This window comes from Eschrichtius robustus, chromosome 3, assembly GCF_028021215.1.
Source record: "Eschrichtius robustus isolate mEscRob2 chromosome 3, mEscRob2.pri, whole genome shotgun sequence".
NCBI classification, from domain to species: Eukaryota; Metazoa; Chordata; class Mammalia; order Artiodactyla; family Eschrichtiidae; genus Eschrichtius; species Eschrichtius robustus.
In genome coordinates, this window is record NC_090826.1 from 67879137 (window position 1) to 67905802 (window position 26666).

A 26666-nucleotide genomic window follows, 5' to 3' on the forward strand; every position below is an offset into this window, starting at 1 on the left:
TCTATGTAGGAGATGGAAGGCCTACTTGCAAATGAGAGCCCTGTGCATTCCTGCAGTCCTCACATTAAAACAACAACAAAACACATTACCACTACTACTACCCTTTTAAAGCCATGAGGACTATTTGCTTGGAACTGAAAAATGCAAAATAAACACATCTTTGCTCAAGCAGAAAATAAGCCTCTTTGTTACTCAAAATTCTCAAAATCTTTGTCCTTAAAAAATACATTTAAGTGCATTTATTTTGTCTATTCTGCTTATATAAATATCAATTGTGTCACTCTTTCAAAGCATACTTCATACTTTATGGGATATTTGAATGGCTCTGAATGGTTCTCCAAAACTGATTGGTATTACTTCTATGCAAACACAGAAGTTACAGAAGTTACCATCAAGTGCTACTTCAACTTTACTACAAGTTGAAGGTAGATCTCTGGCATATTCACTTGAAGTTTAATAGCCAAATGCCCAGAATGTTAATGATTCCCCTCTTCTTGCCCCAGCTAATAATTCCAGAGCAAAAACTCTAACTCAAGTCCATCTCCTTTTCTTCTGATGTGATATATTTTATCAAAATCATCAGTATTCTATAATCAATATATTACTTTAAAATTCTCATATTTCTATAGTTAAAATTATATTACTTTTCTCAATTAAAAAAATTCAGGGTATGATTTCAGTACCCTGCAATGTATTGAAGAGGACTGGTAAATAATGTCCCCTTGATTTAAAATTGGAAAAAACAGGAGACTCTAAAAATTGCGTCAGTATACTTAGTCAATCTTAGAATATTTATATTTTCTTTTCCAGTAGTCAATAATAATTTCCAGGGAATACAGTGATTTTCAAAAACCACTTATTTAACACACGGGGGGCTTATTTCATCAGAAAGAATGATGGTTAGGTTAAAAGTTTTCAACCTAAGTTTAGTTTTCACATCTGGACATTAATAATTGTCTTTTTTCTTTAACCATGGTACATATTCTTTTTTGTTAACCTAGTTTAGTGTTTCAGCACACACACTGAGTGAAAACACTACCATCTTTTACAGAGCTTCTCAAGTTTACCTTCTTTTCCATCATATAGTCCTTACTCTTTTTAAGGGACAGATAGGTAAAGGAAAAAAAAAAAACCTTAAAAAAAATTGTTCTGGTTTTAATACTAGTAAAAATAAAATCCAAAATCTAACCGAAGGAAGTCACAACAAGCATTCTATAATATAAACAGACAGTATCCACATAGTTTATTTCTCACAGTTCTCCTGACAAATGAACATTATTCAAGAACATACTGTATACACAGATAAGAAGAAACATACAAAATGTTTTAAATGATGCACAACAAAATCCAGCAGTATAAAAGAATGCATGTGAACTCTTGCTCACTGCACAGACTAAATTTAATCACTTGTTTAAATAGTAATAAAAATACAATCTTTTATGGATCTTGTGCAGACTACAAAAGAGGGAAATTATTACCATATATATGATTTTTCTATTAGGCAGTTTTCTTCAATGAGTTGCACTGACAACTCCAAATACAGAGGCAGAAGGCTGTGTATTTTAAAGGAATTAATGTTGTGAATTAGAGACTTTACACGGTTACTACCACTGGCACTTTTCACCATAGTTTGTACACATCACATGATCATCTTATATAACATTACATTTAAAAAATATATCTGAGTGACAATTTTATAACATTCACACACCATGAGTTGGTTAAGGAAGCAATGCCACAGTTGCCTCCTGTAGTGCTTCACTGTTGGTAATAAGGACAGTTCATTGTGGTTAAAAGAAATTAGACATCAATATGGTTAAGCAGCTCCAATTTACTAAAGGCCATCAGCGGCCACCACTGGGACAGTGAGTTCTTTTAAAGTGTATATATCCTAGAAGCAAACACCGTCATTGGTTAAAACTTTGCCTAAGGAAGTCAGTTTCTGTGCTGGAAACTATTTTCACAAAACTGAAAGCTACTAAACTGTTTCATATAAATACTTTGTCTTCTCATTAGCATATTTATGACCAAGTTCTTAGAAACCTTTGGAATTTACTCTCTCTTTAATATGTGCTCTCATTTCCATCTCACCCATTTAAGATCACCACCTAAAAGGCTTTAAGGTGGTGGTGAGAATTTCACCAGGGAAACCCTTTTGCTCACCAGGAATGTTCAGCTGCTGAACAGTGATCTAGAGCCACAACGGTGCAGAGCTGTTGACGAGAACACTCAGGAAGCGGTCATGCTGTGAGTGTCACTTCAGGGAAAGTAGAGAATCTTTCCAAACTGTGCACATAATTCACAATGATACCATTGCTATGTGTTGAAGAGGACTAGTATATGATGTTCTCTTCCATGTCATCTGTTTGCTGGAAAGTAGTTTGGGTCAAGGTAATTATAACTGGTGCCCTGGGACACACAGTAGTCTCTGTCTAAGAATGTCTCTGACCTATAAACAGGTTCTAGTTGGTGATCTTCCTTGTGAATATCTGTTTCATGAAGGCTGCAAAGAAAACACACACACACACACACACACACAAACACAAACACATCATTACATGGCATTGGATGCATTTTGGTCTAGATATTATCAAACTTCCTCACAGCTCTACCTGTTTAAATCCGTTAATCTATCAAAATCTCTAATGGAAAGTTACTTGAGATATGGTATCATTAAGGAAAATTTCTTAATTGTCTAGAACAGCAAAGTTTAACCCATTAAGTGTGGTGATTTTCTAGGCAGTTTAGAAATCAAACTCACTAGTGTCTGAGAAGCTCCTGTCAAAATTCAAGACTTACAATGAAGGATAACACTTACCAGTCTGAACAAGAATCACAGAAATCCAAAGACATTTCTGGAGGACAATCCTGGCAGTGCCACCGAACACCCTGGATAGGTTCTATGCCACAGTTATCACACTATTAAAGATTCAGAGAGAAAAAGTATTAAACTATATTGTTCTCAAGCTTTCTTTTTTCCTGCTGGGCAACACATAATGTGCACACATTCTCTCCTCTCTCCCCACGCACCAGATAGTGGGATAACACAAAAAATGGTTGCAAGTTAGGCACAATTTCTAGCAAACTAGCTGAAACTCTATCCATTCAAGTTTGAGCTACAATACAAATGGGTGAGAGGAACATTGTAATATGCTTTAATTTATTTTTAAAAATCTTAAATCATCTGCAAACTTGGGCATTTGATTATTAGTAGCTATTGACTTGAAAGGTACCTCAGACCAGTGTACAATGACTGGGATTGAGAACCACTGACTTAATACCATAGTTAAAACTATCCAAATATGTTACAGAACTATTTAAAACAGGCTACCACAGCTAACATAAACCCAAGTGAACACAAAATCCTCTCTGAACTTTCATCTTACTGAGTTACTTTCCAAAGCCTTGAAGGCTCCTAATAACCAATGCCCACCATGAAGAAAAGGCAAATTTAGCTCTTTCTCAGTGTTGTGGCAGTGTGGTAGCCCTCGGTGTGTTCTGCGCAATCTTGGAAATCAAAGTAAATCTCATTTCTAGTTTCTTTGATCATCAGGCCAACTAGAGTGGCTGACAGACTGGCAAACAAGCCACAGCTGGGTCTTACAACAAAATTATAAGAAGTGGAGAGAGCTTCTTCCTGGAAAGACACAGCTGTCAATTAGGAAAATCTCTAAATGGAGAAGCAGGACCACTGCAAGATCAAGAAAAGAAAATCATTTAATATAGTCTGGCTAATAGCCACTCCAGAGGATCAGAGGTATAAGAATTTTGTTTTAAATTTATTAAGTCACAGCACACACCAGTATTTTTATGTATACCACTACCAGCAAATCTGTAGTTCATGGTCTCAATTTTACTTCCTCCAATCCCACCAAGTATAGCCAGTTCTAATGTCTAAGATGTTCTCAAACCTGTCAATCTTTCTATTTCTACAGCCACCAGTCAAGTTCAGGACATTCTCATCTTTTGTCTAAATTAATGAAGAGAATCTCCAACTAGTCTCCCAGCCCTCAGCCTTGCTTTCTTCCTATCCATTCTCCATACTAATGCCAGAATGATCTTTTTCCCCTTTCACTTAATTTTTTTTCAATTACATAAAAAATATACATGAACAAATTATTATTTAAAGAATTTAACAATACTGTAGTCAGAGATTAAGAGTTATCCACTCTAAACCCACTGCCTTCCTAAGGGTTGTATTGTTTAAGAAAATAGAATGATCTTTCCAAAATGCAAATTTCATGTTACTCTGCTTAAAATCCTTCAAAGTTTCTCCAACATTTTAGAAGAGTTTAAACTCCTTAGCAAAATTTCCAAGACAACTAAATAGCCTCTCACTACTCTCCAGTATGCACGCTAGTCACACTCAACTAATTCACTCATTTAACTTCTCTAAATCACTTATGAGATGAAAACAGAATAGGGAAGGATGTGAGTCCATCTTGCTTACTGCTGAATCCCTAGCACTTAGCAAAGTGCCTGGAACATAAATGGATATTTCAAAATTTTGTGGCATGAATAAATGTATTTCTACTAGCCTCTCAAAAAACAGCAGAGATAACTGAATCTGAAAGGGGAAAAGAAATTTCTGATCCATGAACAACAGCAACAACAAAATAAATAGCTCTATGGATGAATGGATAAAGAAAATGTGTTCTCTCTCTCTCTCTCTCTACACACACACACACACACACACACACAATGGAATATTATTCAGCCATAAAACAGAAAGAAATCCTGCCGTTTGTGACAACATGGATGAAACCTAAGGACATTATGGTAAGTGAAATATATCAGACACAGAAAGACAAATACTATATGATCTCGCTTAAATGTAGAATCCAAAAAAGTTAAATTCACAGAAGCAAAGAATTAGAATGGAGGTTGCTGAGGGTTGCCAGGGGCTGGGGGGCGGTGGGGAGGTGGTGGTGGCCGTGGTGTCATTGGTCAAAGGGAACAAGCTTTCAGTTATAAGATGAATAAGTTCTGGAGGTCTAATGTACAACACGGTAATTATAGTAAATAATACTGCATTGCGGGCTTCCCTGGTGGTGCAGTGGTTGAGAATCTGCCTGCCAATGCAGGGGACACGGGTTCGAGCCCTGGTCTGGGAAGATCCCACATGCTGCGGAGCAAGTAGGCCCGTGAGCCACAACTACTGAGCCTGCGTGTCTGGAGCCTGTGCTCCGCAACAAGAGAGGCCGCGATAATGAGAGGCCTGCGCACCGCGATGAAGAGTGGCCCCCACTTGCCACAACTAGAGAAAGCCCTCGCACAGAAACGAAGGCCCAACACAGCCATAAATAAATAAATAAATAAAATAAATAAACCCAAAGTTTAAAAAAATAAAAAAATAAAAAATAATACTGCATTGCATACTTGAAATTTGCTGAGAGCAGATGTTAAGTGTTCTTATCTCAAAAAAAATAAATAAAAGATAACTATGCGAGGTGAATTTTTTTTATATTTTAAATTTTTTGTACACCTTAAATATGTACAATTTTTATTTGTCAGTTACATCTCAGTCAATTTGGGGTGGGGGAATAGCTATAAAAACTTCTCATCTCATATATTACCTCAAAGTATACCTGTATATTTTTCTTCTCTATCCTACTGAATCATATATTTCTTGACACCAGTAACTGTGGCACACTACTTTGTATAAATGAACAAGACAAGAGCTAAGCTTACTTTTATCTGTGTGCTTGAAAGCTGTGGAGCTTAAAGCTTCGAAAACCACCTTAAATATATCCTATCACCCTTTCAAAAATTAAATGAATAGAAAAATTAAGTAGAATTTACCTTGAAGCCCACATGTTGCACAAATCCACTTTCAGCTTGTATTTGCTGAAGTTTCTGTTTTTTTAACTTTTTAAACTGTAATAGTTCCTTATATTCAGGTAAATTCCTATACATAATAGGAATACTTTCTTCATCCTATTGAAAAAAACAAAACACAAAACAAAAATGTGCGTTTCATAATTAAAATGAACTAGTATAAGAAATACTGATAAAGAATATTTTTCTATTGACAAGATATTTTTCACATTTAAGAGACCCTCAACCTTTTAGGGCTCACAGAAAATCAGCGCTGCTATCAGCAATATTTTAGACTAATACTTCTGGAGGGCTTCTTAATGCAATAGTAATACTGAACTGTAGTAGGCATCTTCATAACGCAAGTACCAGGGGAACAAGGCGTGACTCCCACCTCTGTCATACACTAACGCAGCTTCAACCCCATCCCAACAAGTTCATGGCGACTTGGAAGACTCCTTGTAATCTACTTCTTCCTGATCTGCAGGAAGCTCCTCTTCTCCAATCTAACAGATTTTTAAGCTTCCTCAGGTAAACATGACATTTTCTTAACAACAAGCAAACTAATCTCTGCTCTGTTTTCTGCTCAGTACTCCCAATGATCAAGACAGTACATTTCTCTTACTCAAATGGATAAACTTAAGTTACAAAGATTATTATTTACAATAAAGAAATGAACAGTAAAAGCTATATGAATTTGAAGTTGACAGATGAATCACTAACTGCTTCCTATTCTCCCAATTTATTTGTGCTCTGCCACCCAGGATCCATTTCTTCCCTTTGCTACCTCATGACTGATCCCATGGTCACTGATTTCCACAACCCTCCTAAAAGCATCCCCAGTTCATTAATCCCGTGTTCCATCAATTCCCAATCCTGGACCAGACAACCCCTGCACCTCCCGTTCCTCCTGCTCTCCATGTTAGGTACTATTAACTACTATATTTATATTATATCAAGGAAACTGATGTTTATAGAAATTATATAATTTGCCCAAGCTTACATAGTTAATTAGTTGCAGAGTCAAGTGATTTGAACCCAGATTTGTCTATATAACTAACCCCTTACACACCTAGCAGCCCAAGGCCTAAATCTAGGTGTTATCCTTAATTTTATACTGTCATATCTAATACAACAAAATTCTATCACTATTTAATACTACCTAAAATCTCTCTCAAATCAGTCCTCTATAGTATCCACTCCCTCCTCTGTCTCACTGTTGCTAAAAATGGCTTCCTCGCTATCTACAGTGTCAAGTCCAAAGCCCTCAGCTGGATAATGATTCTTTACAATCTCACACTTCACCTACCTTATCTCCCACTATCTTTCATCCATTTCAAATTCTTGTCAACTAAATATGTTAAATTATAGCTACTGCCTTCCTATGTTACCCCTGAGAAAGACAACATAAATAATGTAAATAAATATGTAATACCAATAAATACGATGTAACCCAAATAATTAAATAATGTAGTAAGAAATTTTATAATAAAATGTATTAAATTTAGATATTTTAGGCAAATACAAAGAATACAAACTCTGCTAAATTTTTTAATTTGCATTTTAAGTCTAAGGGTATTATTAAATTTGGTCAACAAGATTAAGTTAGATATATGTATACATATAGCTGATTCACTCTGTTATACAGCAGAAATTAACACAACATTGTTAAGCAATTATACTCCAATAAAGATGTTAAAAAAAAAAGTTAAATCACCACACACCCACTAAGATGGCTACTATCAAAATTTAAAAATAGTAATAATAATAATAAGTGTTGACAAGGATGTAGAGAAATTGAAACTTTTGTATACTGTTGATGAGAATATAAAATGTTGTAGCCATTATGGAAAACAGTACTGTGGTTCCTCAAAAAATGAAACACAGAATTACCATATGATCTAGCAATTCCACTTCTGGGTATATACCCAAAAGAATTTGAGAGCAGAGACTCCAACAGATATTTGTACACCCGTGTTCACAGCAGCATTAGTCACGACAGCCAAAAGGTGGAAGCAACCCAAGTGTCCACTGACAGAAGAATGGATAAATAAAATGTGGTATGCACACTCAATGGAATATTATTTGGCCGTAAAAGGAAGGAAATTGTGACACATGTTACATGATGGATGAACCTTGATGACATTATGCTAAGCGATAGAAGCCAGTCACAAAAGGACAAAAACTGTATGATTCTACCTATATGAGGTACCCAGAGTAGTCAAATTCAAAGAGACAGAAAGTAGAATGGTAGTTGTCAGGAGCTAGAAGGAGGAGGGAATAGGGAGATGATGTTTACTGGATGCAGAGTTTCAGTTTTGCAAGACATAAAGAGTTCTGGAGATTCGTTGCACAATAACATAAATGAACTTTAACACCACTGAACTGTACACTCAAAATTGGCTGAGATGGTAAATTTTCTGTTATGGGTATTCAGCACAATTAAAAATAAAAATTCCATACTGTTCAGCCATCAAAAAAAAGATAAAATCTTGCCAGCTGTGGCAACAAGGATGGACTTTGAGAGAATTGATGCAAAGTGAAATAAGTCAGAGGAGAAAGACAAATACCGAGATTTCACTCTTATGTTGAATACTAAAAAAACATAAAATAAATAAACAAACAAATTAAAACAAAAATACACACAGGTACAGAGAACAGATTGGTGTTCTTTCCACAGAGGGGAAGAGTGGTAGGGGGAGGGAGAAATGGGTAGAGGGGGTCAAATGTATGGTGATGGATAGAAACTAGATTTTTTGGTGGTGAGCACACTGTAGTGCATATATATTCGTTGAATTACAATGCTGTACACATGAAACATATAATGTTATAAACCAATGTTACCTTAAAATGAACAAAAAAACAAACAAATATTTTTAAAATGCTCACCCATAAACAGATTCCCTAGTTATAATCATTTTAAATTTACTTAAAGGAGAAATACTATGACCAATTTCAAGGGGGTCTAAATGGTATAGAGATTGTCTCTCTGAGAGCTACTGCTTTTCTGAAAAAGAGAAACCAAAATCTATAAATTTTACACTAGAGGATTCATAAATATACATTTCAATAGCTATTTTAAAGTAATCAGAATGATGTGAACTGGTGCTCAATTAAAAATAAATAAATAAAATCAACCAAACAAAAGCTAAATCAAATTCAACCACCTATACTATACTATATTTTGCCAATTTTCTCAAAATATACTTCTTTTAAGCATCCCATCATCACTCCTCACCTAGCTAAGTTTTATTCATCCTTCAGTGGCCAACTTGACTATCACTTCCTTGGGTCTTCCACTTAAACTCTCAATCTGGATTAAGTACCTCTAAAATAATTACAATGACACCTACTTTTGAAGTATTTTAAAAATTTTATAATTTATTGATGTGATTACACATTTATCTCCTCCCACAAAACTAAGATTTATGAGAACCCTAAGATCATAGATATTTTATTCATAACTATGGAGCTGACCTCTAGCAGAGCCTGTTACATATTAAGTGTAAATAAACATTTCTCAAACGAGTAATTCTAATAGTCACAAAATACAAAATTACACACAAATGCCATATCTTAAGACACAGCAGAATCTAGCTGTTTTTCAAAAAGACAAGTTTAAAAAGAAAAAAAAAATTTAAGAATACAGTCATTTTACAGTAGTTTCATACCAAAGTATACAATCAGTGTTTGATTAATCTAGAAACAGAACAAAGGAGACTTATTTTTATCTGCTGACTTTTCATTAAAATCTCCTTTTCCAGTTACCATATATAATCAAAGTATTAAGAAAGATATAAGGCAATATTCATGTCCTTTAAGCAAGGAATCAGAATCATGTTACTTATTGAGGAAGAATTTTAGCATAGTAAAATAAAAAATATTAACAGCAATAAAAAGGAATCTCTGAATGTAAAGTAAGATGAAATGAATTAACCTAAATTAGCATCCAGTTGATGACAACACAGAGAAGAATTAGTCCAAGAGGATTTAAAAAGTATAATTTGACTTTATTTCTGTAGTTGGGTATATCCTAAGGCAAAAACAGTGCTACCCAAAAAACCTGTTTTCAGTGTCATATTGTTGATGGTAGTGTTAGTATTATTAAATTCTGAGACTACTGTGGGCAGTATGAGACAAAGAAAGTAAGCATTATGTTGATGTCACTGATAACTGGAATTTTCAGCATGGGAGAAAAATGATACATATTAAAGATCAATACGGGTTAAGTAAAATTCCCACAGTCCTTAAGTTGAATTTGAAATAAAATGATGAATTTATGATGTCTTTTAATTTTAACAAATATATAACATATTTCTCAGCTCTATCCACTATATAGGCTTAGATACAATGATCAATCCAGTAGCAAGTAACATCCTATATCAGGATAGAGCCTCCGAATACCATTTCTCAATAAAAGAAAGCAGAACTGACTCCAGGTCTGAAGCAGGAAATATACAAGATGAGCCTGGAATTTCCTTGTCCTACCAGACAGTAAGGAAGCTATAAAAGATTACTAGAGTCTTGTCAAAAGAACTCAAATTCCAGCTTGAATAGGTTACAACCAACCAATGGGACAATCTGTACACTAATAAAGACAATAATATCAATGCACTGAAACACATTAAATATATTTTAAGTCCAACAATTCATAAGAATACAAAAATTTTAAAACCTCATGAGTCAATCTGGAGGATATTAGAGAACAAACTCATTATTTTAAAAACAAGAAAATAAAGGGGAGAATCAAGCAGTTATGCTGCGTTTTCTGTATGTAACTTAGGATAATCAAATAGTTGATGGGGGGGTTACTTTGTGAATATTCTATCAAATAAATGAAGAAAGAATTTTAGGGCTTCCCTGGTGGCGCAGTGGTTGAGAAGCTGCCTGCCAATGCAGGGGACACGGGTTCGAGCCCTGGTCTGGGAAGATCCCACATGCCACGGAGCAACTGGGCCCGTGAGCCACAACTACTGAGCGTGCGCGTCTGGAGCCTGTGCTCCGCAACAAGAGAGGTCGCGACAGTGAGAGGCCCGCGCACCGCGATGAAGAGTGGCCCCCACTTGCCACAACTAGAGAAAGCCCTCGCACAGAAACGAAGACCCAACACAGCCAAAAATAAATAAATTAATTTAAAAAAAAAAAAAAGAAAGAATTTTACTATTTTGTAACATCTAATGAGTTAATGGATCTAAGCAACAATGTATGCTATGTCAAACTGATAAAAGTATACATGAAGTAGTTCTGCCCACCCTAACAAACAAAAAACAAATAAATCTGAATCTGATCAGTTATCTAGACCTATCAATTCATAGGAGATTCAGGGAACAGAGGAACAGGTTAAATGACACCAAGAAGATGCAAACAACAAAATCCAAACTGAGGTACATTCTACAAGACAAATAACCCAGTTTTTCAACAAAACAAATGAGAGGGGAAAAAAGAAGACAGAGAAAAGGTGTGTGGGGGGTGGAACCTACTGCAATTTATGACTGGGGAAATGTGAACTGACTGTGTATCTGGATTATATAAAGAATTACCTTTTAATAAACATGATAGTGATATTTTATAATGTCTGGAACTTGCTCCAAAATAATCCCAGACAGAAAGTTGGGTGGGTAGGAAGTATAGATGAAAGTAAGATTGCCACAAACAGATAATTGTTAAAGTTGAATAATGGGTGCACATGGGTTTATTTTTGTATATGCTTGAAAGTTTCTTCATAAAAACATTTTTAAAGCCCATTGTAAAACAAGTTTGACTAGTTAATTAAAAGAAAAGAAAGCAACATTGTCTGAAGAATAGGAATAATTAGGAAATCCTGGTGCTCCCATTCTGTATCCTGATCTGTATAATACATAGATAAAGATAGATAGATAGATATAAATATAGTATAAATAAATAACTTACTGATGCCTCCTCCATAGCAGTGTTCATGTGGCTACGAAAACAGGATCGGTCATCATCTTCATCCATATACACTGGTGGTTCATGGGAAGTCATGAAAGTGGAAGGTTTAAAGAGATGCTTATTAAGGGGGTGCTGTCGTCTGCTTGTTGAAGACTAAGTGAGAAAACAAATTTTTAATTGGGATAGTGGACAATCATTAAAAGAATCAAAAATATAAATGCTACTTCCTGCAAGTCTGCCTAATCAGAAGGACTGCACCTCTACCCTTCAGCATACTCTTACGTGGTTGCTTTTTCTATGTTACCTGGATTTTTAAAGACAACAAGCCTTGAATAAAAACAAACCAAACCAACAAACAGAAATGTAGGCAGAATACCTACGTGGAGTATAATGGACCATATGTCATTATGTAGCTTATATTTGTATCCCCAACATTTATTACACTCTTGGCATTCACATGCTGAACTCCTCTTAAGGTCATCTTACAGATGATCAAGAAGGATGAAGTTAGCCAAAGCCTTATAACTATACTTAACTATCAAGTAAAAAGAAAATTTCCACAACACGATCAATGTCTGAAAATAGTATCTAACACTGATTGACTGCTTACTCTTTGTCAATGTCACTTAACCCTCAAAACATTCCTGTAAATTAGTTATTATCACTTCTAATTTAAAGGTGAAAAAACGGAGGCACGAGGAGGTTAACTTTCTTGTTCAAGGTACTGCAGCTAGGCAGTGGTAGAATCAAGATTAAAAACTAGGCCTCTGTGGAGCCAAAGGCCTCCCTTCGAACCACTATGCAGACTTCCTCTCTTCACTAACAGCACCGCCACAAAGAATAACCTCAGCCACATAGAGAACCATCATTTCATTTCAAAATTCAAACTCTAACCATGTCAGGACTTCCCGGGTGGCACAGTGGTTAAGAATCTGCCTGCCAATGCAGGTGATACGGGTTCAAGCCCTGGTCCGGGAAGATCCCACATGCCGCGGAGCAACTAAGCCCATGCACCACAACTACTGAGCCTGCTCTCTGGAGCCCATGAGCCACAACTACTGAACCCGCGTGCCACAACTGCTGAAGCCCACACGCCTAGAGCCTGTGCTCCGCAAGAAGAGAAGACACCGCAATGAGAAGCCCGCGCACCACAACAAAGAGTAGCCCCCGCTCACCGCAACTAAAGAAAGCCTGTGCGCAGCAGCAAAGACCCAACACAGCCAAAAATAAATTAATTAATTAATTAAATTTATTTAAAACAAAACAAAACAAAAAACCTCTAACCATGTCTATGACTGGGCTAGATCTCTGCAGTCAAAATATCTGTCAACTTAAAATTCAGTGCACCCGAAGAAGGGAACACATTTAGGTTTCTTTGGTATTCCTTTTGTTATCATCATCTAGTCTTAGTGGTGAAAACATAAGGTGCACAACACATCTAAAGATAACCTAGAAATCACGAAAATTAAAGCTGTTAAGTTAAATGGTGGTTATCAAAGTTCCAACATTGTGAAGTTACAGGATGAACTCTACATATCTAAGATAGATAATACTATATTTGGGGAGAAAAAAATCCAAAATATTTAAAACATCTGACAAATTAAAACAAGCTTCCATAGCTTGGTAAAAAGAATAAAAACAAAAATTTTAAAACATGGAGCTATATAGACAATATTCTTAATGTAAAATTACGTAAAATAGTTAGCTTCACTAAGGAAGGGTAACAGCATTAGATCGGCTCCTATCTTCTCTTTAGGTGAACGGTGGCAGTTGTGGGGGAGCGGAAGTACCCAGATGATTTACCAAGGAAATGAAAGAAGGCCAATTATGTGCTTTATTTTTTTGCAATTAAAGCAAAAAATTGGCTATAATTCGATGCAGTGTTCTATGTAGGAGAGGGACGGTAGCTTTCTCACTGTACAGAGCAGCAGAGAACAGTGGAAAAGGCTTAGGTGCAGAATCAGAAGATCAATGATTCCCAGACTTACCAGCTATGTGACTAGACAATTTACTCAGTGTACTTAGTTTTCTCATCTATAAAAAGGTTGTAGAACAGTACCTAGCCCAGAGCATTCAACAGTAAGAACAAAAGCTATCTATTAATATTATCATGAGTAAAGTGAAGGTGATACTACCTACACTTCTAGAATTATAGTGAGGATTAAATATCTTAATAAACATTTCTAACCTTGGATTTATACAGTATACGTATAAAACAGAAATTGATTATATTTATTAAAGAATCAAACATCCTAAAAACTTTAACATCACAAAGGCCTTTCTGACATACATACAATCTAATATCTTTCAAATAGCACTCATTCACATAAACTAACCTACTCCTAAGAAAATAATGAATAATCGTCATTGAAACTCACTGAGTAGTAATAACGGAATCCTACCATATATAAGAAAATGTTTAGAGTGAGTCAAATTTCAAAAATAAAATAACCCTGTTCTGATAAATATATAAACTTTTACACAGGAACTCTGACTTTGATGAATTTAATCTGAGATCTAAGGTTTACTTTTACCTATTTTCTTTTTACCTTTTTGGAGTATATATATAAGTTTGGTGTTCTGCCTGGGACTGGAATGCCAGCTTTAGTTAGTTTTATGAAATACTTCTGCACTCGGCTGGCAACCTAAGGAAACAGGACAAGCCTTTTTAACGTAATAAATGACAAGACATGCAGTACCAGAATAGTTTTTTAAAATAGTTTTTAAAACATACATGTGTATCTTAATGAATAATAACAACTTAAAATCTACCATAAATCTAGAAATAATTTTAAATTGCCACCAAAGACACTTATGTTTTAAAATATAGACAAAAAAATTGTTAAAATAAATTAAATCTGTTTGATTCCAAAGCTAAACACATTTTCAACTTGTGAACACTAGTGCCTGTAGCATAAAAACACATCTATTAGTATCAATGGGAATGTGAAGGAGAAAACTGACAGATATTTTTTTAGAAAGACAACCAGGGAATACTGACTAAGGCACTATCACAAATCTATTAGCACAGTCTAACCAAAAAGCACAAACTGGTGCACTCATTAAACATTCAAGAGACACCAAGTCCATTACTTTTTTATTTTTTAGTAATGATCCAAAGCAGAATTATCTCAGAGTTGTTTCTAAAATCAACAGAAAAATACACAATGTTATTTTTTAAAACTCCACATACTATAGCACTGTGTAACTAAATATGAAGGGGCAGGTCTACTGATTTTAGTTTCACTATCCTTCATTTAAAAAACCATCAAAAACATGCCAACAATATGGGGCTATCTCCTCAATTACCTGCTTTGCTGTCCTATTGCCCAGTTCATCTGCTATCTTCTGCCAGCGTCGAGATTCTACTTCTTCAGGAGGGTATTTCAAGAGTAGTTGTTCAAGCTTTTTCTAAGCCAAACCAAAGACCAAATTTAAGAAAGTTTAATACTGAGTTTCTAAATAAATACATTCACCTTCCATCTTAAACTATAATACTCCCTCCCCAACTTTGGGGGTTAGGTCAACTAGAAATCCTCATGCTAGAAAAATTTCTAGTAAGGAATTTAAGACTTCACAAGAAAAATAAGATTAGAAAATAAACCTATGAAAGACCTTATAAAGATTTTCTATGCACTTCAGTAAAAAAAGGAAAGCACCCCCAACAAAGAAAATAATTAATTAATAAGTTACATATCTTAGTGATTTCCACTGACCACTTTATCTTGCTAGACTATGCTTAGGCTTGCCACTATGGATCTGACAAAACTATGTAAATTCATTTGGACTTAGAATACTAAAAGAGATCTTTTCCTCCTTTGTGTGGTCCTTCATTCAAATATTTAATTTTAATATTCTGACCTATCTCCTAAATTCTCCCAGAGTCCTAAGGATGCAAAATAGTCCAAATGTTAGAAATAAAAGTTTCCTGAAGCTTTTTATAAACTGATAAACTCATTATAGCTGTGGGGCTAATCCTCATATGAGATAGAGATGTGTCTCAAACCTTACCCACAAACAATCCTAGCTATATGCCAAAATGTAAGAGAACACTCTGACCTTGGCTTTGCCAGCTCCCCTCCAAACAAAAACAAGAATTCACTTTGAAGCACAGCTTTACTTGGCTCCAGGTTTTTCTGTCTCACAAAGCTGCATTACAAAAACTTTACTCCATCTGTTTCAATATCTTTTTCAATCCCCCTCCCAAAACCCAGGTTCCTTATTTAAAAATTATCCCCAAAATGGAATTCATATATTCTCAGAATGTGAAATTCTTGAAGTATGCAAAAAGGTATACAGAAACAAGTTTAAATATTTTAAATTCATGGTTAAGAGGGATTACATACAACAATATACACTTTACTCATAATACTGGCTCTAATTTTAACTGCTTTTTTTTTTTTTTTTAAACCTACACAATTTAGAAATATCTATTACCTGTTCTTCGACAGTCCACAACTGGTTAAATGTTTCAGGTTTGGTATCATCACACAAGCGTCCTCTTATCATCTGCATATAAAACAAGGTTTTTGTCAGAGAGAAAAAACAAAGACTACCCTTTGATATAGCCAAATAACACACAAATTGTGAAATTTTTAATTAATTTCAAAATATGTGAGTAAATTTATTTTTTTAATGTGTACATAATTTATTGCTTACAAAATGTTTTCATGTTCTTTTATTTCATTTGGCTTTATACTCCTAGCAATCTTGAGATATATAGGTGACAGCAACTTCATTTTAAAGAAAAAGAAATGTTACTTTTTCTTTTTTTTTTTTTTAATAATCATTGTTATATTGCTTATATTTTATTTGAATTACCTTTCTTTGGTAGATTGCAAATCATCTGAAAACCAAAGAATTCAAAGATTTTTAAGAAATCCATTTTCCAATTAGTGTCTTGTACCTCAGAAGAGTATTTCCATCCCAATCTTTTAAATAAAGCATCACATCCACCCTCACAAACAAAAATGAAGGAAACAAAGCATGAATACATACCAGGTGCATCTTTCTCCTTTGTTATCTATTTATTCTTTACTTTTGAAATATGAACAGTTTTATTTCTAGCCTAAGGATGTGGGGAAACATCTTGAAGAGATCATATGTACTGACTGTCTGGGCAGTTTTAGAAATAATCATGTACCATATATATTCTTTGCTAACAATGAGGAAATTATACGTGGAATTTTTTCCATAATATTTTTAATGTGCTGGTCTTTTTATTTAAGTAATAATAAAGTAATATCCTAAACGTATGTCTTGCTCATAAAATGGAGCCTAATATCAATTTTACTAAAATGTACATAATATTTTTAACTGGTTACACAGCTCAACATACCCCTATCTTTATGGCTATTGTTTATTTTAAAGAAATGTTACTTTTTCATTCTGAACCCACATGTTTATGAAGTTCATCTAACCAACAGCAGCAAGGCCAGGTTACAACCAGCAAACCCTAGTTACATTCCACTACACACAAAGAGCTCTTATTTTTAGAATAAATACTGTATTATGTGTCAGGCACTGAACTGGGCATGTTACATGTACTACTCATTATATTCCTCACAACAACTCTACAACATAGGGTGATAACAATCACATTTTATACAAGAGGAAACTGCAGCTTGGAGACTTTAATATAGATGACATCTGAAGTTCCACAGCTAGTAAGCGGTGGAGTTATGATTTCAACCCAGCTTTTTCTTAACTTCAAAGTTCATGTTCTCACTATACCTTCAAGTGAAAGACTGCTTGAATTTTAAGAATACAAACCAGCAAAATGTTAAAATGTTTTGTCTACAATTCAAATTTTCCTGCTCCAACACTTTATCCTGCTTACCTGGGGACGACTGTTTGAGCCTTCTGGACCATCACTCAAAGGCAACATAGAGTATGAAAGGGACTCTCCATCCTTCCTAGGATCTAAAGGACTTTTTGGTCTAGCAGGTAAACCTACTAAAAAGAAAACCATGTATAGGATTATTAAAGCAAGACTTTGTCAGGTAGTTCTCTAATTAAATTCATATCACGTAATTTCTTACCTTTATCAAAAACTAGCTTAACTCTCCTAGTATGTCTTTTGCGATTTTTAAATTCTCTTTCAAAGTTCCCAAGGCTATTGGTATATTGGTCCCATACAATCTCGGGCAACTGAACAACTCTCTGTGGATATGGAAGCCCTATATCAGCCTGGTGGGGGAAAAAAATGAAAGTGACAAACTAAGTTTAATTCAATAAATTATCAACTACAACCAAATTTTCAGATGACTCCAAATCTAAATAATCATCAACTGAGCATTTCTATTCACTTTTTGAATCCAACAGCCAATGAAGTTAATACAGTCTAAACATTAAATGGTAGAAATGATAGCCAAGTAAAGGAAAATGAACTTAACAAAACATAAGCACTATTTTTAGAGGTCTAAAGCTGAACTATATAAACATACTGTACTTTATCACTAACACACTTTAAACAGAAATAGCACAGAAAGATTTTTATCTCTAAGAACAGCACATGAAATGTGTTTGACTGAAATATAATAGATATGACTTGACACACAGAATTCATTTTTAATGGACCCATGTGTTCCTGACTTATCCATAAAACTATTAATTATTTTCACACTATATAACTCAGCACGTGTACACAAAAACTTATCACATTTTGAGAATCAAAACTACATCTTTAGTTTACTTGGAATTCAATTACTTTGCCAACCACCTTTAGAGAAGTTATTAGTTGTCATAATTACTAAAACCAGGTCATTATGATCAATCTTTTGATAGGGATTTGGGTTTCATAGGTGGGTGTTATTTGTCAGAACTCATATAATGGTAAAATTGGGATTTCTGAATTTCATTGCATGTAAATTTCACCTGAAAAAGTTTTTAAAAAGAATTTTAGTTAACGATATGCATTCTGAAGTGTTTTGGTGTTAAGTGTGTATGTCTGCAACTCTGGAATGCATCAAATGCATTCCATCTTGAAATAAGATAGAATGGTGGATGGAAGGATTTCATAAACATACAATCAAGCAAATATAATAAAATGTTAATGGTAGAATCTGGGGGTGGATGTGTGTGCTAACTATACAGTACTTTCCACTTTTTTGTCTACTTAACATTTTTCAAAATAAAACGTTGAGAAAAAAATCAGGTCATAAATTATGAAATTGGCAAGCAAAATCCACTTTGTGACACAGAATTCTTAATTTTTATTTTGCTTGTGACATATTATATTAGCACCATCATCATAATAGCACATATTAGTCTAAGGTTCAACTTTTGAAAAATTAGAACAGAGTGTCTTTTAAAATAATGATGGTAGTAATATCAAAGAAAGCTAACAAGCCGTAAAGGTTCCCTGCATTCTATATACCAATATATAATCCAAGTTTCCTTAATTTCAATTAGGAGTTTTTAGATGTCCACTAAAACAAAGAGATCTCATGTCAACAACTTAACTACTCTGGTAAACCTAAAGAAAATAGACAATTTAAGCATACATGAGTTAACATAGAAAAACTGAAAAGTCAAACTTCTAAATTAAATCCAGCAGAAAATTTTCTTTCCAAGGAACGTAAGTCTTTCATGATTACCAAAGTGTCTGGGATTTAATACACATTTGTACATTTTTGAAAAAATTCTTAAGATAGTCAATATCACATCCCTGTTTCCGAGATAAAGTGGAAAGAAATTCAGTTCTAAACTAAACACAGAAATGGAAAACCAGCAAATAACCAACCACATACGTATCTAGTAAATGTGCATAATTGCAACTTTTTGCCCACCCAAGAACATGAATAAAATGCGATTAAGGTTAAAACACCATCTGTTTTAGTTGAATCAATGATAAGTAAACACTGTAAGTACTGTATCTTTTTGCACCAGCAAATTGTTTCATGACAGCAGTGCAGAATCAATAAACACCTAAGTGGGCCCACTATAACACAGAGGATACAATAGGGTTCTAAAAACTCTAGAAGGTTTAACAAATCAATATATAGATCCTACGTCTATTATGATATTCAGTGTTCTGAAAGCACAGAGAGAAAGGAATGCTTGCCAAGTAAATAACATAACTAGATAAATCCAAATCCAAACAATAATCATCTAAATAAAATGAAGTCCCCAGGGCTGTTCCCTCAACACCTGGTAGACCACTTTTGTGACTCATTAAAAACTAGTAACTAATAACTAAATTTGTCATACTGAACAGGCTAAATTTTTGTGTTGTTTAAGGTGAAAAAGAGGATTCTTTTTCATAGTTTTTCAGTTTTAATCTTTTCAGACAATGCTGATTAATATTTGCCTCTCAAATTTACTGAATAATTAGTGGGCCCCTAGTTCAAGACACATACTATGGCATAAATGCACATCTAGATTATCTCTATGTTTACACACTAAGAAAGTTATAAAAACTTGGATCACTTTCAAATGGTTAACTGCTTAAATATGAAAGTTATGTTTTAAGGAAAAAATAAAATTATAAGGAATTTTACACTAAAAGAACATTTCAAAATTAAGTAAAATTTATATACCTCATTCTCATAGACTTGGCAACCATAACCGTAAAGACATTTAAAATATAGTTTTTGTTTGTATCACCATTGTTTTCTATCTCACTACGTTCACAGTTAGAAAAGTAACTCTAAACTAAGCAGTAAATAAATACTAAAGTATTTTTTCTTTTAGCTTCAACAATCTTGAAGTCCTGAAAGCAAAACAGGGAAAATATTTTTAAGATGGGGAAGGAAGAAAGTAACAGAAAAAGACTATAAAAATGGCTAGGAAGAGGACATCAAGTTTCTATACACACATCCAATTAAAGCTCCTAGCTATCTTCACTGGGGTATATTTTATTGTGTGTTTGGTGGGGGTGAAGGAAGGCAGTATTCTGCCTTCAGTAATATGGTTAATTACAGAAGGGGAAAAAATTAAACATTTAAAAAAGTATGTATTCATATAAAAAGAATAAACCGAGTTATTACCAAATACATCTCAATAAATCTTAAAAATTGCTCAATATATACCTTCTTCTGGAGTTTTTCCACAAATCCAATGGGATTTTTTAGTGCTTCTCTCTGATGTCTGCCTAAACTTTCAAGGTCCTGGACTGCTTGAGAACGTTGAGCCTCGAGTACAGCAATCGTCTGTAACAGTCTCTGATAACTACAGACACAAAAAAAAAAAAAAAAAAAAAGCCCTCACTAAAATTTTCTAGTTACAACAATAAATAAAAACTGAGTTCAAGCCGTGATCTACTATTAAGTCACACAGTCTTTGTAAAGTTACCTGAAAGAGTTTTAGTAAAACATATTACTGGGAATAAATGAGGTCTTCCTGAGTTACGAAGTACCTAGTCAGAAAATATCAGTTAGAGAAAGCAAAGCCTTATTCTCCCATCTAAAGTTCTTAATTCTTGAACCGGAACAAGTACAGAAAGTAAGAAAGCAAGCATCTTGACTTTCCAGCAATCCAAGTCATTAAGAAACAGCTAAATTAAAAAAAAAAATTTTTTTTGTTTAAGTCGTAAGATTTTTAGCACCAGGAGGGATCACCAAATTCAGTTCCTCTGTTGTACTCTGTTGGAATAAGAAATCTGAGGCAAATTTTCTTGACCAGAGTTACAAGAAACTGTCACATAATTCAGACATGATCTTAGTTGTCATGGTTCTCATTTGCTCTTTCTGTTATACCTCAGTTCTAGAGGAAGTTTACTTCCCTGTCATTAAGTATTAAACATTTTTACAGAAGAAAGGACTCAAAGATATTTTTTACTTCCCTGCCTATAACGGTCTATTTAGCACAGCTAACGTAGAATTTTATCCACACAAACCTACTCTGTTCATATTCTCCTCCCCCTCACCCCAGTTCAAATTGTCCTGACTCTCTAATGTCTAATTTCACATATCAATACATGTAAGGAAACATGTTAGCACAAAAACCCTGAATACTCAAATGTATTTTGCAAAAAGAACCAAGAACAAACCACTCCAAGTTCACTTCAAAATAAGTCACTAGGTCTTTAAAATATTAGTGAAGCACAATTTTTCTTTATGGCTTTGAATAAATTTCATTCTGTTTCCCAACAGACTGTAAACTCCATAATGGCAAACACATCTGAAAAGTCCACTGTTTTGTTTATTCAGTGTGCAGCACACTTCCCAACATATAGATGCTCAGTAAATATTCTTTGAATGAACAAACGGACAGATGTTCCGTGCAATCAAAAGTATACTGAAACTTTTAAGTCTGGAAGTTAGCAAACAAGCAGAAATTTCAAGGGTAAAACAATGCAATTTTGATGTTCACAGCCATGGCGTAACTGCAACAGGACATTCTCTATTAGAACACCGTTTCAGCCCCCTGCCTAAAACATATTCTCAAGTCCCTTGTTAACTAATCCCTGATGAAATGTTTAATAATCAAGGTAAAAACTCCTAACACTGAAGGGTAAGGCTTCTCTCAAGCTAGAGATACTTCATTCAAAAGTTAGAACTGAATTGGAAAGCAAGGGCTGTACTAAGTTACTCCTGGATCAGTTACAGAGGTTAAGCCTAAACTCACTTTCACTCTGCCTCTGTTTGCTTTGAGGTGTAGGGCGTGTACAAACCTTGACTGTGCTGGTGTTTTCTTACCAGGCAGGCTCACCCACGCTCAATCTTAGGGTGATTGTACTGAGTCAGGTAGAACCTAACTTCTCTATAATACTCTTAATTGCCATATTTCACCTTCAGAACGCCTATCCCATGTAGCTGAATAACCAAAGACTTATCATGGTGTCTCTGTGATATGACTGACCCCTGCTTTAAATAGGAGGACACACTTCTGTATCATCAATATGAAAATGATTATGATTCTATTAAACTTGCAGCAAACTACTGTAAGCAAGTAACAATTAATGAGGCACAAGTAAGAACAGAGTTATAGGAAAAAACAAGCAGAGGCTTGAAAAAAGTGCTACAGTCAGTCACTGCCACTGGGAAGAAAGGCCTCTATTTGAAGTCAGTAAATTATAACAATTTTTACTGTATGTAAATTATTCCACAATGATTCTGACTTTAAAAAATAATTCCAACAGAGATGACAAAGAAAGTATAACTCTTCGCTCCCTATTTTGCTTCTCTTCAATCAAGATAAAATGATTAGCAAATTGAAAGACCTAATATATACATTGGTAAAGACTTAAAAGTCCAGAATAAGTGAAAAGACTGTAAGAAGATTGTGAATTTAAGTCTTCTAGGCCAGCTAATTTGAATAATTTCCTAGAGTATTCAGAGATTTTACCAATAAGATTATCATACATATCCCTAAGCAGAAATGGAGGAAATAAAAAAATGGCATGACATCTAAAACACAGTATAATACAGACAAATCTAATTTCAATCCTACCCATCCACTCACTTCACCTCTAAAAGCAAACCACTGGAATCTGACCCAGGCATCAATCGAGGCGAGATTCATCTGTTCATTAATTTAGGCACTATCCTTAAAAGCTTCAGTAATTATCAAAGTAAATCAGGAGTGGAGCTTAGGTATAATAGAGGATCTACTACTACACCAGAGAGGGAGTAAAGGAACTGGATGGGAATGAATGGGACAGGACTGCCATGCTGTGGGGGATGGAGGATGGGCATGTGAGGGTCCATCATACCAGTCTGTCTACTTTTTTGTATGCTTGAAGTTCTCCACAATGAATTAAAAAGAAAACTCCAACTTGAGTTCAAATTAACCGGTGATGTTGCCACTGTACTCTTCCTGGGCTAATCGGATCATACTCGCTACTGTATTCAGCTCTGCTTTGAGAGACAAACAGGTTCATGACCACACAAGATGGATGGGAGACTATGTAATATGAAATAACAATAGTGTCAAACATTTACTGAATGTGTACTATATATATTATACAATGTGCAATTAGTCAATTCTCATAATCAACTTACAAGATAGGTACCATTACCCTTATTTCACAGATAAGTAAACCAAGGCACAGATCATGGCAGCCATTTGTTCCACAATGTGATGTGAGGAATAATTAGCCAAGAAATGGGAACCTCCAATAAAATATTATTTCAATCCTTATGTAACATGCAGTTATGTGGAAAAGAAAATAGACTTGCTTTATAATGTATAAAGGGGCAAACTAGAATCAAATTGTGATAAGGCACAATCTGAAGAAAAACCTTTTCTCAGTCAAAACCAATAAAAGAAAAAAAAAAAAGAAAAAAAAACCAATAAAAGATGGTAGGATAGCGCCCAATCACCATAGATGTTCACAGAGATATTTAAAGGAAATTCAAGCATTAAAAAATCCTGAAACTCTTTTACTCCAGTAAAACATGCTGCTTTCAATTCTGCTATTCACTGAACCAAGTAAGAGGATGGAAAGACTGGGGAAAAAAAAAGTATACACTTTTACATGAATGCAAGTAGAGTACAGCTTCCCCACATGGACAACTTTGTATTAAATCTATCAAAATTATTTTTTATCTATTTCTAAAGCTGACTCCAGTGCAAAGAACAGCAAGCTTAGCTGTGGCAGATAATTGTTAATTTTACTTCTGTTTCATGTCTTCAACATAAAACGAATTTTAGCTTGTATACTGAGGAATCACATTTGACTAAAATAGAAATACTCTTCAAATCTACATCTAAGTTACTTTCACTACCTTTCACTCTCTAAGCCTTCCTGAATTCTTTACTCACTTCTGTGAATTTTAAAACATTTATATGAAAGAGTATATTTGTAAAAATACTGATGTCTGAAAGAGGATACCAAGAATTAACAATCTAGAAGTTTAATTGTATTGTCCAATTTCTAGGCAGTGATATTACACACACTATGAGAGATTGAGAGTGAGAGAGAGAGAGGAGCAAGATTTTATTTCCAAGCAAGCCAGAATCTTTTTCAAGCTGTCAGATTTCAATTCTATTGTGGAAGGTTACATGGCATTTGTAATTTTAAAAAACGAATGGGGATACTATTCTTTAATTAATTAATTTATTTATTTATTTTTGGCTGCTTTGGGTCTTCATTGCTGCACACGGGCTTTCTCTAGTTGCAGCAAGCAGGGGCTACTCTTTGTTGTGGTGTGTGGGCTTCTCATTGCGGTGGCTTCTCTTGTTGTGGAGCATGGGCTCTAGGCACATGGGCTTCAGCAGTTGTGGCACACAGGCTCAGTAGTTGTGGCTCGCGGGCTCTAGAGCACAGGCTCGGTAGTTGTGGCGCACAGGCTTAGTTGCTCTGCGGCATGTGGGATCTTCCCAGACCAGGGCTCGAACCCGTATCCCCTGCACTGGCAGGTGGATTCTTAACCACTGCGCCACCATGGAAGTCCCTGGGGAAACATTTTTAAAAATCTAAACTGAGGGTTATTCTGCCCCTAAAACTGGCTTGATTATTCAGTCATTAAATAGTGTCACTAAAGACCCCACCATCACCAAAAAAAAAAGGAAAGGAAAAAAAAAAAAGCTATTCTAGATCAGGAGTCTACAACCTATGGTCTGCCTGTTTTTTTAAATAAAGTTTTATTGGAATATAGCTACCCTCATTTGTTTACACAATGTCTATGGCTGTTTTCTAGCTACAATGACAGAGTGGAGTAGCTGTAAAGTGGAGTTGATCCCCAAAGCCTAAAATATTACTATCTGCGCCTTTAGGGAAAAGTCTGCAAGGCCCTGTTCTAGATCAAAAGATACAGAGACATGACAACCAAACGTAATGCATAATCTGAGATTAGCTCCCACAGAGGGAAAACGGACATTTGGGTGTATAGATGGAAAATTTTTAATATATTGCTGTTTGTATCAGTGCCAAACTGGTGTAATAAGGTATTTAACATGATGCAGGAGAATGCCCTTGTTTTTAGGCGACATATACTAACATATACGGGTGATAAGTCTACAACACACTTTAAAACAGCTTAGCAGGCACTCCCCTAGCGGTCCAGTGTCTGCGCTCCCAATGCAGGGGGCCTGGGTTTGATCCCTGGTCAGGGAACTAGATCCCACATGCCACAACTAAGATTTCGCATGCCACAACTAAAAGATTCCGCATGCCGCAACGAAGATCCCACGGGCCTCAACTAAGACCCGGCGCAGCCAAATTAACTAACTAATTAATTAATTAATTAAAAACCGGCTTAGCAAAAAGAAAAGTTTTATAGTATATGAGGTGGGAATGAAGATGAGGGGGAAAGAGTAGCATGATTATTATTAGCTGGAACACTAAGCTTGATTAAACACACTGAAAAAAACTAGAGGGAGTATCATGACATAATAATAAATCTATTAATTTATACTGTAAGAAGAAAAGGAAAAGGGGTATACGAAAAACTTACAATCAGATGACTTAACCAATGTTTTCACATGTGTGCACAAATGCACACTTGTATGCATTGTGAGTAGAAGGAAATAAGAAAAAGAAGAGCAAGATTTATTATAGATTTTATTTTCAACAGGACAAAGTTATGTAAAGCAAATTGGCTCTCAAAAATAACAATAACATTTTAACAAAATTTTAAACAATAACAAATTTCATCATAGCAATCTACCAGGGTAAAACAATTGAGGGAGGAGCCTCAATTTACTCTAACTATACAATTATCTTAACTAAGTGTGGCATTTTCTACTGTCTGCAAAATACTGAGCTCACCAAGTATATACATGATTGAACAGAAATTACTTTTATGAAAGTAGAACACACGGTTTTTAAAATTATTGTCTTCCTTCACGAAGGATTTGAAACACTAAAACTACAGGATTTGCAAATTCAATAATTCACAAATGGTCTTTCTCACTTTTCATTAGAGAATGATCAAAAAGACTTTTATGAAATTCTGTGTTAAGACAGAAACTAATACCTCAGCTCCTGATAGTACATCTTTCCAGATATAAAGATCAACCCTGTATTGAAAACAACTAAAAATGCTGAATTA

The 26666-nt window shown here is 34.8% G+C and overlaps 1 protein-coding gene across 9 annotated transcripts in view; it reads right to left on the reverse strand.

The window, feature by feature from the left end:
• Window positions 1-1220: 1220 nt before the first annotated feature.
• The window catches only part of ZZZ3 (zinc finger ZZ-type containing 3), a 109662-nt gene continuing 84216 nt past the window's right edge, over window positions 1221-26666 (reverse strand). For 8 of the 9 annotated variants that reach the window (XM_068540124.1, XM_068540127.1, XM_068540128.1 and 5 more), the window contains 10 exons: window positions 20760-20898; window positions 17769-17916; window positions 17567-17682; window positions 16165-16236; window positions 15037-15138; window positions 14277-14372; window positions 11728-11880; window positions 5803-5937; window positions 2819-2919; window positions 1221-2503 (listed from right to left, as the gene is read on the reverse strand). In XM_068540124.1, coding sequence (XP_068396225.1) covers window positions 2359-2503; window positions 2819-2919; window positions 5803-5937; window positions 11728-11880; window positions 14277-14372; window positions 15037-15138; window positions 16165-16236; window positions 17567-17682; window positions 17769-17916; window positions 20760-20898 — 1207 coding nt within the window. In that variant the 3' untranslated portion in view covers window positions 1221-2358. The remainder of the gene's footprint in view (window positions 2504-2818; window positions 2920-5802; window positions 5938-11727; window positions 11881-14276; window positions 14373-15036; window positions 15139-16164; window positions 16237-17566; window positions 17683-17768; window positions 17917-20759; window positions 20899-26666) is intronic. The other variant, XM_068540132.1, reaches the window with a different exon arrangement.